The sequence below is a fragment of the Heloderma suspectum genome, chromosome 6, assembly GCF_057233095.1.
Source record: "Heloderma suspectum isolate Gila_16-S chromosome 6, 16-S_ref, whole genome shotgun sequence".
Lineage (NCBI taxonomy): Eukaryota > Metazoa > Chordata > Lepidosauria > Squamata > Helodermatidae > Heloderma > Heloderma suspectum.
Genome location: NC_139463.1, coordinates 75,570,795 through 75,584,749, shown reverse-complemented (window position 1 = coordinate 75,584,749; position 13,955 = coordinate 75,570,795). Strand labels below are relative to the sequence as shown.

Genomic DNA, 13,955 nt, shown 5'->3' with positions numbered 1-13,955 from the left:
AAGTAGCAGCCAGGTAAAGATAATGAGCTCTAAACTGCCCTGACACACCAAAACAAAGCTATTGCGAAATAGTGCAAAATAAAAATAAACAGCAGAGAAGTGCCCTTTATCCAAAGCACACAACTGCATAGTGAGAGAGTGAAACCACACTACTGCGAAATAGCACTACTGCAAAATAGTGCTAACTGGTGAGAAAAGAAGACTGTGTCCAAAAAATGTGCTACTCCCAATGGCGGGAAAAAAGGAAGGGGGGGACAGCCCCAGCCCTTGGCCAGGTCACAGCCAGATCACACCCCAGGCATGCCCAGGATGCAGTATTTAATTTGGGGAAATGGGGCACACTGCAGCTGAACCCTGGAGGAGCCGCATTTAAGGCAAAAAGATGCAGCAAAACGACGTTGCAAAAATGCGCTATTTTCAAGGGAAAGCTGTGGGGTTGCTGCGGGGTTGCTGCAGAGTGGTGACAGTGTCATGTGTCATGAACAAACCTGTTGTGCTTTCGCTCTGCACTAAATCACCTATGTAGATTAGGCCCAGGTCTCAGTCTTACACACTATGGTGAGATCTACTGTATTTCTATTTAAATTATAATCATTATTTCTAAATTTGCATCTACACATATAAATTAGCATATGCACATTTTATGCAAATTGGTGTTCTCTTTCATCCTCTTTTTTGGTGATGCTTGTCCTCTTTTTTTGGAGATTCACAAGTGGCCACCCTAACTCTAGGTGGCAAAACATGTGTGAATGGTAGGCCTGTGAATCAGCAGCACCAAGGAGGAGGAGGTGGAAATGGAAATGAAAATGGGAGGGAACCACCCATGCTTAGTGCTTGTGCAGGTGGCCACTGGAAGGGGGAAAGCCCACTACAAGCCCAGGGCCCATGGATACTGAAACAGGCCCTGAGAAGGGATTAGCCAGGAAAACACACATACCAGTTTGACCATGCTAGGTGATGGATAGATTTCCTTTTAGATATATGCCAAGTATTCAAAATGTGGGATCAGGGGGTTGGTTAAAAAAAAAAAAGTAACCCGTTCAGTTGCTTAATCAACCCCATTTTGAGTTTGACACAGTGCACCTTCAGCCTGGACCAAACTCAAAATGGTCTCGAAACACACACAAGCACACACTCCACCAGATATTCCACATCCTCCCTGCCAGTCTCCTTCACTTCCCAAGAAAAAAAAACCTTACCTTGGAGAAGGAGGAGAGGTGCCAGCTGACAGAGAGAGGGAAAACAGGCCAAGAAAAGTCCCATGAGGCCTTCTGTTGACAGCAAATGACAGGCTCCGCGCATCTTTTGCCACAAGATGCAGTCAAGCCCAATAATCCTTGGCAGAAAGTGAGGCATGCAGTGTGCTGTTTAACACCAAGGGGAGCCTCACAGGGCCCCACCATTTTCTTGCACACTGTTGCCTGGAATCCCCTACCCAAGGTACCCATCCCTAGATACTTTGGGGGAGTTGCCAACACTTCAGGATGCCATGCCACCCCTCCGCTCACAACAGCTATGGTTTTCGCAGCATCTTTAGCTTTACACTTCAGGTTAAGAGATTGGGGGGGCTTCCTTCCCAGACCCCTCCCCCCCACACACACAACTGGGCTCCTCGAGACTCATTTAAAAAAAACAAGAGCTCCCCCACCTCAGGCCTGCCAGAATTGAAAGTCTCTACCCCCACTCCAGGCCCCATCACCAGACATGCTCTGGCTCCACTCCTAGGTGGAGAAGAAGGTGGGGGGGGGGTCTCAGACCACCTTGTCTAAATTCCCCTCATCTGAGCATTTGCCTCCGCACGCACACACACTGAAGCAATAATGAGGAGGGCAAAGATGATGATCCCCACAAATGGCTTTCCTCACCCCTGACCCCCACTTTCACATTACGGAATCTGCCCATGAGGAAATGGTTCTCAGGCCTCTAGAACAGCCTTCCCCAACCTGGTGCCCTCTAGTTGTTTTGGACTTCGATTCCCATCAGCCAGCATGGCCAATAGTCAGGAATGCTGGGAACTGTAGTCCAACACATCCAGGGGGCACCAGTTGGGGAGGGCTGCTCAAGAAGTAAGCATGAATGAAGCCATCTTTTCTCTGAGGCAGTCTTACCTGGCCTGGCACCCTCCAGATGTGTTGGACTACAAACCCAAGCATCCCCCAGCCAAACTGGCTAGGGGATGCTGGGAGTTGCAGTCCAACACATCTCGAGGGCAACCAGGTCAGGGAAAGCTGTTCTGAGGTGCAGGGCGGCCTTACCATTAGGCAGAATGAGGCAGCGGCCTCAGGCAGCAAACTTTGGATGTCATGAAAGGGTAGTGAATTGTTGGTTATTTAATTTCTTCGTATTGTATTTTCACTGCTAGGGACATGGAGAGGTGCTTGTGGGAAGTTCTGTCTCATGTGCCAAAATAACTTGGCTGGCTTTGAATACTAGGCACCTTGACTTGAGTGGGTAGGGGGCACCATTTCCTGCTCTGCCTCAGGCAGCAAAATACCTTCCGCCAGCCCTGCTGAGGTGTAATTTCTTTTGAGCTACTAATCCAGCAGCCTGCTCATTCTTGCCTTTTTTTTTAAGGATTTCATTTGGGGACTTTCAGTTTAGTTTGGGGGCTCAATTAAACAGGAGAACACTACTACTACTACTGTGGCCGCTGCAAGCCATCAGGATCTGTCAGGCCTCTTCCTGGAGGCGTTGATTTAGAACCCTCCACCTGTAGGTCCTTCATCCCTTCCTGGCTGCCTGACTGACCTTTCCTGGGCTCTGTCTCACATTGCCTTTTTGGGGACCCTGTGTCCTATTAGGGGCACGGAGAGAACAGGGCTCTGTGCTCTAAGGGAAGCAGGCAGGGCCAAGAAGTGTTTATAATTAGCTGCCTAGCTTCAAGCTGCTCTCACTCAACTGCTAAGGAAACTCAACCCCCAGGCTGGAGCAGAATCCCTTGGGATCAGCACTTTAGGCGAGCCAGGCCTCTCAGTTTACCTCTTCTAGCTTCTGTCCGGGGTATTCAATGTCACCAGGCCAAGCTCCACAGCCAGCACCCCTATGGTTAAGAGAAACAGCCCCCATAAACGCAGAAATGCCCTTCCTAGTGTGTGTGTCTTGGAACAGGAAATACATTGCAAGAGATTAGTCAAACCAACCTCTATAACAGCTATAAACTCGACAGAAACATATCCCCTAAAATGTGCAGTGTTTCGCTCTATGCACACCAAGAGAACACACACCCAATGTACACTTTGCTACATATTGCTTACACTTACGTGCACATGCAACTATTTGCAGACCCAAGAGATGCAGACCAGACACACCCTTAAATATGTTTGCTTAGAATACATCTCAAATGCATATCCCAAAATGTACACTGTCCACCATCAACAGGCCCCTTATATGTAGAAAATGGGATGCAATATATTGGCACCCCTACAAGATATACCCCAACAGACAACACAGCGTGCATCATGCACATACAACACCCATCAAATTATGCATGCCAAATAGGCAGTTGCAAAAAGTAGACTTTTTTTTTTTAACTACCAAACTGAGCCCTGAAATATGTGAGTAATAATAAAGATAGGAGTGCCACTAAACATCGGCAAAGTGATGTTCCATGAGAACTGAATGACCACAGTCTAACCCCCATACATCTGCAACTGGGGTCTCGGCTTCTAGGTTGGAGGATTCTTGGCTTTTTCCAACCCTCCCCACTGTTTTGTTTTTAAAGAAATTAACCACATCTCTCAATCATATTAAGGTTTTGTAATGTAATTTGTATATTTATTATCTTTAGTCACCGCCTTTCTATACACACATTTTAATACAATGCTGGCCCAACCAACAGGTAGGTGAGGCATTTTACCTCAGGCAGCAGATTTTGGTGTACCGTTAAAGGGAAGCAAATGGTGAAATATTTCTTATTGTTTTTGTTAGCACCATTGGATTTTCTGCCTGAGCCATTAAACATTTTGGACTGTCTCTCTCCCAACACCAATATAAAACACAACCATGCACTCCACTACACACAGATGAACCACACACAAAATGCCACACGTTCTTCACACAATAAAGTACACATTACGCAAGTTACATTCAATTACTGGCATGCCATTCTCTCTCTCTCTCTCTCACACACACACACACACACACACTCAAATACACGCACATCATGCATATGATCGCATTGCCACATGGATCCAGTTTTTAATGATCGCAATTTCTTTTAATACGTTGTAAGCCACCCTGGGAAATGTCTTTTTTTTAAGGGTGGGATAGAAACCTTATAATGAACAAACAAGGAAACACAAATTCATTTGGGAAACACTCCAAAATATATGACAAAAAAGGCCCAAATCCCAGCAAAATTATGCACACAGAGCACACCCCCAGGACTCACACAGTACACCTCCCACACTTTTAAGTACAGCAGAATAGATAGTCCAGCTCTAACTACTGCCCCCCCCATCACCAAAGGCATACACATGACAGAATGCGCTCCAATAAGCTTTTTGAGGTGCACATACACAGAAAACAGTACTGCCTTCGCTAAGTATACACAAATTCACACCTAAGCAAATTCACACCTTACTATAATCATATCCCATTCCGCACAAGTATACATAGACACAGTACACACCACAAACCATTGCACAATAGTTAGGCACAGTGAAGTCCCATTGAAATTAAAGGGCAGTGGTGCAGCTAGGTACTTTTAGACCCTGGACTTACGGAGCAATCTTATGGCCACTAGACACAGTCTAGAGGGCCATAGGATTTTTCGGTTTCTGGGAAGTGAGGTCAGAGCCAGGGCTCCAAACACGGTTCCCAGAAAGGGCGGTCCCCTCCCCTGCCCCCTCGTAGCTGGTGGGGTGCTTTTCAAGACAGCTATGTCTCCACGCTCGGAAATGGAGCCTGGAGATAGGGAAAAGGGGATGATCCTGGGGGTGGGGAGGGGAGGAGACCACGGGAGCCGCTTTACGCAGCTTCCTATGTGCTGCGTGGCCACCTTCCCTCCCCCTCCCTGAAGCCATGACTAGACAGCCAAAATTGGCCCTCTGGCCAAAAATGCAGGACGGTCACCCTGCCTTGGATACCCAGGAGCCGCCCAACTTCAGAGGCTGCCAACTATCTCAGTAGGATTGCACCTTAAATCGTCTTATGTGTGCCTCCGATTGGATGACCATTTTGTATAATTAAGTTTGTGACACATACACCTCACCTTTCTCTTTCCCCTCTTCTTCTACATACCTGATATGTTAGAGCAAAAATGAAACAAAACATTTGCCTGATTTAAAAAGAAAAAATACTCTGAGCATGTGCAGTTTTGCATTTCAAACTCATTTAAATCTTAGCATTGTTGTGACCAGAGGAATAAAATGGAGTTTGCTCCTACTGCCCTGGTGCTAAACATATTTCCTTAGGAATAAGCATAATTTTGTTGTAGAAAAGGATGATATATTTTGAAAGTAAAAATAATAAAATGAGCACCTGTAACCATGTACATGACTGGCTGGCCACACCCTGATTATAAACTGTTTTTAAAAATAAGAAGAAAGGATGCTGAGGTGAGCCGCATCAGCCCTGGTGAGACTTGGGATCCCCATGCTGCCCAGCTACAGACACCAGGCCTGTTTGCTGCTGCCCCCATCTTCCAGTCTCTGAGTGGTCACTTGGGGGGCCCTGGGCTTTGGCCTGGAGATCCAGCCCTAGCAGCACCATTGTCAAAGGGTCTTAATGGGCCTGCCTTTATGCTGGATTTTGACTCCAGTCTGCACATACCTTGACGTGACATCCTGGGTGACAATATACACACATACACAAACGTGACGGTAATAACACACCCATGCTAGTGCATATAACACCGTAATCAGCTTTCCCAAACTGACAAGTAAATCCATGTGGCACAACAAACATCTTCAGACAATCTGACAATGCAGCACAATGGCCTTTTAACAAGGGGTCTGGAGAACGTCCAAAATATTCCGAGAATCCAAAGTCCGGATAAATGATGGGTCTTGTTTATACTTGCATTTCTTTATTTGCTTTAGTGCCTGTGCTGGCCCATCTCCAAAGGCTGGGGCAGGGAGCAGTATATTAAAAATATATAATGTTTGTGATCCTTATGTTTGCACAGACCAGACAGACATAAATACATTCAATTTTTCCTTTATTTCGTCCCAGCAATTCCCAGGAAAAAAACCTTCCAATTATCTATTTATTATTTTGTGCTCCCCATGACGTTCCAGGAGACACACACGCACACAAGCTGTCTGCTTTACCTTGCCAACCAACAGGCACGTTACAGGCATTGCTAGGCCTAACATGGCTTTCATCCCTAAAAGCAAGGGCAGGCAACCTTTTTTCTGCTGAGGGCCACATTCCTTTGAGGGTGGGGGTAATCTGTCAGAGGCCACCTGCCAGTGGTGGATGGGGCTGAAGCCACTGTTGGGCAGGGTCAGAGCCAAAAGTGGATAGGGGCACCCCTTTTCTCTCTGTCTGCCACCCCCCCTTTTCTGTCTCTCTCTTTCTGCAATCCCCTTTTCTCTCTCTCCCTTGTTTTACGCACCCACTTGGCAGTCGGGGAAGGGACATCACTCTTGCCAGAGGTCTAAACCGATCACTTTTAGTTTGAAATTAGGCCAAGGTCCACATGTTATTAGGTCGAGCTCCACATGTGGCCCAGGAAGCCAGGTTGCCCACCACTGCTAAAGCAATAGCAACATCCTTGCACCACCCAAGACTGAGTCTTGCTAGCTAGATCCAAAAATGTAAAACTACGTTCTCTGCCCAAACTCAAGACTGCCCAACAGTTCCTTCCAGCTTCTGTCCTGCAACTAGATGTGACCTTCTATTATTGTCCACCATAGACTAGGAGGCTATTTAAAACACACACACACACACACACCTACCTACAACTCCCATAAGCCCTTGCTAGTGTGGTCAAAGGTCAGGGATAATGGGTGCTATAGTCCAAAACATCTGGAGGGCACCAGATTGCCTATCCCTGCCTTAGACTCTTTCTTGGGTTCAGTCAAACTATCCTTCCTCAACCTGGTGCCATCTAGATTTGTTGGACTGCTACTCTCATCATGCTGGGAATGATAGGAGTTGCAGTCCAGCAAATCCAGAGGGCACCAGGTTGGGGAACACTGAGTTAAACAATGCCCATTAGGCTTAAAACTGGTATATATTGGCAAGAAAAACATCCTGGTGAGAGTGCTGGGATGCCGGATCTCTGCTCATTCCACACAGTGCCGGATCTCTGCTCATTCCACACAGCTGAATAGGTGGCCTTGAGGAAAGCTACCTCTCAGAACTAGCCTACCTAACAAAGTTCTAGTAGATAAGGTGCCGTAAAATGAGATAAGGATAGGATTGTATTACATCCCAGAAAAGAACTCTAAAGAATAATCATTCAGTAACTGTGCCATGCACACACACCTCTGTCCTGCCAATTGGAGGGATTTGTCTGAGGCAGTTCTTGGCAAGGAAGGGCAAGAGGTCTGAGCTGTCAGGAGGGAGGGAGGTGGCCATTGCCCAAAAAAGAGGGCACAGATTGGCAGGACATCTGCGTATGCTGATGTATACGTACAGATGTAAATTTAGAAATAATATCCATGACCTAAATAGAAATCCAATACCTCTCACCCTAGTGGGGAAGACTGTGATCAGGGGCTGATCTACAAGAGAGGTTTCTTTCATCATTGTGAGAAACCGGAGGCAGCACCCTCCCACTTCTAAGGCAATCCAAGCTCCACAAAGCAACATGTGCCGCAAACTTGCGTTGCAAAGTGATGCAAATACACTCACGTGACCTTTCAATCTCCTCCTACTTCCCCCACAATCAGAACACTGTGCAATTTTGTGTGGCATGCGATCGCATTATAAAGACAGTGGATACCACGCCGTATTCAACTGTGTGTGCCTCAATGGAAACTATTGTGTTTTGAAGAAATACTGCCACAGTGCTGACTTGCACAGGGAAGGAGCTCTTGTGTAGATCCTCCCCAGATTACTTGAGTACCTGCCTGCTCAGAACTTCTTCACATGTGGATTATATCATGCAATCATTTGGTTGCTCATGGAAGTTTGCAGGTCCTTTACACAACATCGTCAACCTCCAGGGCCCCTCCCACCATTTATGACCTTTATCCCGCTTTTTAAAAGTGTAGAGATAACACAATAAGGGAAATTAATCCGAACTATCGGCTGTGTATAGTGACAGGATTGCGCTATAATCACAGTGCCATCTAGCAGCTGTAAAATGAAACATACAGAAACAGATAGAACTTGCTGAGAAAGCAAGTCCTTAATGCATGTGTCCGCCCATGTAAAGGAGCTGGTCATAATCCCGCAAAGAATCCAGAAGCAGAAAGCCCCAGTAAGGATGCGGGATTCAGCCTCATGTGATGAACCCCTCGGTCTGATGTCCAGGTGCTACCTGTTGATGGGTGATTTCAAGGCAGCCCTGGTCTCCCTTCTTATGGTTCATTATCTTTAAATCAGACTTGGACTGAACAGCCCTTCAAGTAGAGGACTGACCTCTGTACAGTAGGGTACATGGTCACCCTCAGTGCCACCTCCAGGGTTTGGAGGGCCCTTGGGCAAGACACCCTCAATGGGTCCCCCTCCCTCAGTGAGTCTACCTTCTCGCCACCATTGTCACCAGCTACATTTGCTCCTTGTCTCCTTACTCATCCTTGCTACCGCTTGCTTGACAGACAGCCAGCCAGTGCCCAAGGAGGCTGTGGCATCTGCTGCTCCTCCTTCTCGCCACCTCCATCATCTGGGCCAGAGTAAGAGGCAGGTGAACAAGCAGGTTGCAAAGGTGGAGAGGAGGAGCAACTCTAGTGGGGCCCTGCTGAGGTGTGGGCCCTTGGCAGGTGCCCAACCATGCCTATCCTTGATGCCGCTCCACCCTTGTTGGGGCGAAGGTGCACAGGTCTGAAGGGGGGGAGCAGAGGTTGAAGTGAGGAAGGAATATGCCACTATTTATTGGGAAAAGACTATTTGTTTTCTGCTACTTGTCCCTACTAAATCACCACCCCCATTTTTCCCTTTTGGGAATGGCTTCTTTAAATTGCATTAGGGTGAGTTGCTATGGATGTCATTCTGCCAGGTTCAACTTTCTTCCCAGGGTCTCTAGAATTTATAGCTCTCAGAGGGGGTGGATGCATCATGTCTCTAACACACATGCCGTTAAATGCTCGCGCTGCAGGGACATAAAGGTGTCATCGCACATGCTGATGAGGCTCGTTTTAAACTGTTGATAACAGATTGCAAGGACAAATTCTTATGTTTTTTGAGCAACTTGCTAACCTAAAGGACAAACACCTTCTTAGCTTTTAAAAATGTGCACTATGCCAAGCTATTACGGAGTACATAAATACAGGGTTATGCCAGCCTTGTACTTGAGCACTTGCCTGGTTGCCATAGGTGTGAGGAAATTCCATACAGTCGACTGAACGGGCTGGCCAAAGGGGGATGGAGTGCTCCATCCCTCCTCTGTGCCCTGCAAAGGAACTAAGCTGGCTGCCAGAGAAGGGAAGCCCCTTCCTCCTTGCCCAGCACAGAAAGGCAGCTCTCTGTCCCCGCTCTGCCAGCCCCCAGGAGAGCACTCCACTTTTTCTCTGGAGGCTAGTAACTTTTCTGAGCTTATTCAGAAGGCTGAGTTATGTGCTTCCCATTTCCCTGGGTTCCAGGATTTGGCTTCCTTGGGAGGAGTGAACATTGGGGATCTATAACCTTTCTTTCTTTTTTTTACAGATATACTACTACAGCAGCCTTCCCCACCCTGGTGCCCTCCAGATGTTTTGGACTACAACTCCCATCAGCCCCAGACACAGCATGGCCACAAAGAAGGCAATATGAACTTGATGATAATGATAACGATGATGATGGTGATGATAACAGATTCATGTTTATAGATTGAAATACATATATACATTTTATGTGTGTATGTGTGTACACACACACAGAGCAGTTCCCCTCTGCAAACTATCTACAAAGCCTCCTGCTGCGAGTTGACTGATTGTCCCTCCCACCCACCCACCCAGCTATCCCTGGACCCCTGGCAGCACAGCACCTCCTTCCTGGGCTCGTGCTCCCCTAACAGAATGTCTACACCTCTCGCCTGCTTCTCTCTTTGTGTTGGGCTGATTGCACCTGCTAGGTGACAGTAATGTGCCTGGTGCATCTAAGGCCTTGGCACTGAGGCACGGAAAAGCTGGCTCCATCCCATCCCCTGGCCCTCCTCCTGGCACTCACACAATGCCTGGTGCCTGGTTCCCACAGCTCTTCATCGGCGCCACCCTCATCGCATAGCCCTCCCTCCCCACACCCGCAGTCATCCCACACCCTCTACAACAGGACATTCCCCAAATCCCAGCCCCAGTTTCTGCCCAAGTGCTAAGAGGAGTTCACGCTGGATTCTGCATTGGCCTGCTGTGTTGCAGGTCTGGAGACCGCAAAAAAGGTCAGCAGATCCAACCTCCTGCTCCAGTGGTTAGATTACAACAGGCCAGGAGCAGAAAATGGGAGCACTGCTACTCCACAAGGGATGCGGGACAGAGGACTCGAGTGAATGCGCCAGGCCACTTGCTACAAAGCCTCCTCTCCAGGGTGGACTCAAGGCATTTCACTGCCCTGAGGGATCGGAAAAGTACATTTCAGGGCCCCATCTATACGGCACTGCTTTGACCTTCCACCCCGTCGCAACTGCACAGCAATGCGGCTTCAAGTCAGCAAGCCCTGCGATACACTCGTCGTGATGTACTGTGCGCTTCCCCTACAGACTCGCCATGCCCTTTTTTTTGCCATTTTACTGAAATGCGCAGCTGCGCAGTCCCGTGAGTGTGGGGGTGCGACACTTCAGTGGCTGCTTTGTATTTGAGGGGCTCTGCTGTGTCTTTCCGTCCCCTTTTAGGTAAAAAGTGGGTGTTTTGCGCTCCTTCATTTCCGCACCATCAGTTTGTCAGTTCCCTAGCCCAAGACTCTCGCGATGGTTCGCACTCACAAGCGTGAGCGCTACGTGCCTAGCCATCGCTCCAAAATGGTGGCCAGAGTGATGTTAGCCCTTCCCCAAGACCGCTCCCCCCCGCCAGCCCTTGGGTACTGAGTCCACAACCGTTATGAAGATACGAAGCTGCAAAACTGTGCAAAAGTGTGATTAAATAGATGAAAATGCCCCTCTGTGCCTCTGTAACTGCATAGCTGCGAAGGGACGGGGGGAGCAAAGGGGCATCACAGAGTGACGCAGGCACTATGCACGCCTGCAACACAGCCACTGCAAAATGCAAAGTTGATTCAGGGAAGGAACAGGTGGCTTGCAACCATGGGGAAACCCGCAGCAAACCCAAAAAATCACAGTAAAACAACTCCTTGGAACTCTGCATTTTCCAGGTGAAAACCATGGATGGCTGCAAAGTTGCGACTACATCATCTGTCACAAGGGACCTTGATTCACACCCACCCTGGAGTAAAAGCTGGGTGTAGATGAGGCTCAGGATCCCTTACAGCAGGGGTGGCCAGATGTCAGGCTTGTGGGATCTGCTTTGCTTTTGTTTTTTTTACTAGAACCCCCAAATCTACCAACTACAGCCTCATGCAAGAGACATACAAATCAAATTAAAGAATCCTGAGCCCAGGAATATGTTTTAAATACAGAAACTGAACAGAGCTCACAGTGCATCCACACAAACATTTCACTCCTGGTTACCCTAAGCTTTCTTCACTTTTATCAGTATTATTGGCAGGGAGCAGGGGAGGGAGGAGAGACATTTTGTTGCTACTAATTTTAAACTACTCTTGAGAGTCGAATCCATGTCAATCTAGTGCAAATCAGCCAGAGATCTACAAGCTGATTCAGATCTACCTTCTATCCCCCCCGCCATACCATGTCCCCGAGGATAGTGGGGTGCAACTCTCAGATCACACACAGCTGAACTGGTGCCTAACAACATTGCTACCCCAAGTGATTGTTTGGGTTCTTTGCACAGTCAGGGTGGGCCGGGCCTGGCCTTCCCTCCCCCCAACCCCCCATCCCTAGCCAATCAAACAGGTTATGAAAGAGGGAGGATGTCCCTTCTGAAACCAAACACGGTGAACAGAATTTATGCGTCACATCTCCCAGACGGCCATTTTGTTTGGTGCAACTAGACACCACCATTTTGTCCCAGGTAACGACAACCCTTATTCTTCAGAAGCAAGGGGCGGTGGGAGAGAAAGATCAAGATCCCATGCAGGGGGAGCAAAAACTAAACTATGCCCCCGCCCAACCAAAATGGTCTCCAAGGGGAGCACCAGTTTTCAAAAGTGTCCTGAAATTGCCTTGCTCTGAAATTGCTCTGAAGTTCTGGAGGAAAGTGACCATCCTTTAGAACAACCTTCCCCAACTTGGTGCCCTCCAAAAGGTTTAGGAATACAATTCCCATCAGCCCCAGTCGGCACGGCCAATGGTCAGGGTGATGGGACCTGTAGTGTAAAACATCTAGAGGGTATCAGGTTGGGGAAGGCTGCTTTAGAGAGAGAAAAAGCTACCCAGGAGGTCCCCAGGTGACTGTGGTACTTGCCCCTGTAGGAGTTGCAGTTTAGTGGGGAAGGGGGGGGGGAGTTTCCCCCCGTCTATTCCCATGTAAAAACACTTTGAAATTATTCTGATAAAAGGGATAGAAATGGTTTCAAACAGCCTTCCCCAACCTGGTACCCTCCAGCCAGGTTAAACTACAACTCCCATCCTGGGTGATGTAATGTAAAATAAATAGATAAAAATATCAATTGCCAGGCCACCTTTTCTTTCATCATCCTCATCCCTTTCTTCTGCCTTCATCACTTCCTTCTGGTATTGAGAGGCATATATATCCATCATGACTAGTAGCCAGTAATTGCTTCCCGTCCATGAATTTGTTTCCTCCCCTTTTAAAGCCATCCAGTTTGGTGGTCATCATTACATCTTGCGGCAGTGAGTTTCATAGCTTAACTATGCACTGTGTGAAGAATCCCCCACCATTCAGCTTCACTGGATGACCCCGAGTTCTAGGATTCTATCCATTTTCTCTGCCTCATGCATAATTTTAAACACCTCTGTTGTGTTCCCCCCTCCCCACACACACATCTATCATTTCTACCCATATCCTTATCAGTTTTGTATTGCAAACATAAACTGGAGGATTATAAATACCTGGACTCTGAAACCCTAACCAAATAACTTAGGGTGCAACCTTATGCATGTTTAGACAGAAAAAAATCCTACAACTCTCAGCATTCCCCAGCCAGCATGGTTGGCTGGGGAATGCTGGGAGTTTGTAAGGATTTTTTGTCCTTTGCTTTTTCACTTAGTGTAGAAATATTATGAGGGGTACACATATACGGGGGGGGGGGCAACATTTGGGGTGCAGGCGAGTTTAAGAGCTGTAAGAGCCTGTAAGCATGGCAGACTTTTTTCTGTGTAAACATGCAGAGGATTGCGCCCTTAATTAACGAAAAACCATTGGATCGACTAAAAAAGGTGCCCTGACACTGGAGGGAATGCCTCTTTTAAGATGATTCCTACAGTGGCATGTAACCGCAAAATAAAGAAGCAGATGCTTTTTGCATCAGGAGTATTGTTTTTACTCATATACAGATCAATGCATATCTAACAGGCTAAGTAATCCATTAGCCAATTGTTTTTATTTATTCATTTAAAACATTTCTTGGCCGCCCTTCAGGACCGAAGCTCTCCCAAGGCGGCTTACAGCAATAAAATACATAAAAACAGTTAAATATTAAAAGTGATAAAAACAATAAAAACAACAATAAAACCAGCAACAATGTTAACAGCAGTAACAACAACAATAGCAGTCATATCAGGAGAAGGCCACAGTAAAGTAATATGTTTTCAAGGCCTTCTTACAAGCCTGAAATGACAGAGGCACTGCAGGGGTGGGGCAACTGCAGAGAAGGCCCTCTCCTGTGTGATCACA

The 13,955-nt window shown here is 47.4% G+C and overlaps 1 protein-coding gene across 2 annotated transcripts in view; it reads right to left on the bottom strand.

Moving 5' to 3' along the window:
• The window catches only part of MYBPC2 (myosin binding protein C2), a 75,272-nt gene extending 73,632 nt beyond the window's left edge, over nt 1-1,640 (bottom strand). Inside the window, exon 1 of one of the 2 annotated variants that reach the window (XM_084808304.1) lies at nt 1,200-1,640. In XM_084808304.1, the coding sequence (XP_084664430.1) occupies nt 1,200-1,356 (157 nt within the window). In that variant the 5' untranslated portion in view covers nt 1,357-1,640. The remainder of the gene's footprint in view (nt 1-1,199) is intronic. The other variant, XM_084808303.1, reaches the window with a different exon arrangement.
• Between the last annotated feature and the right edge of the window lie 12,315 nt (nt 1,641-13,955).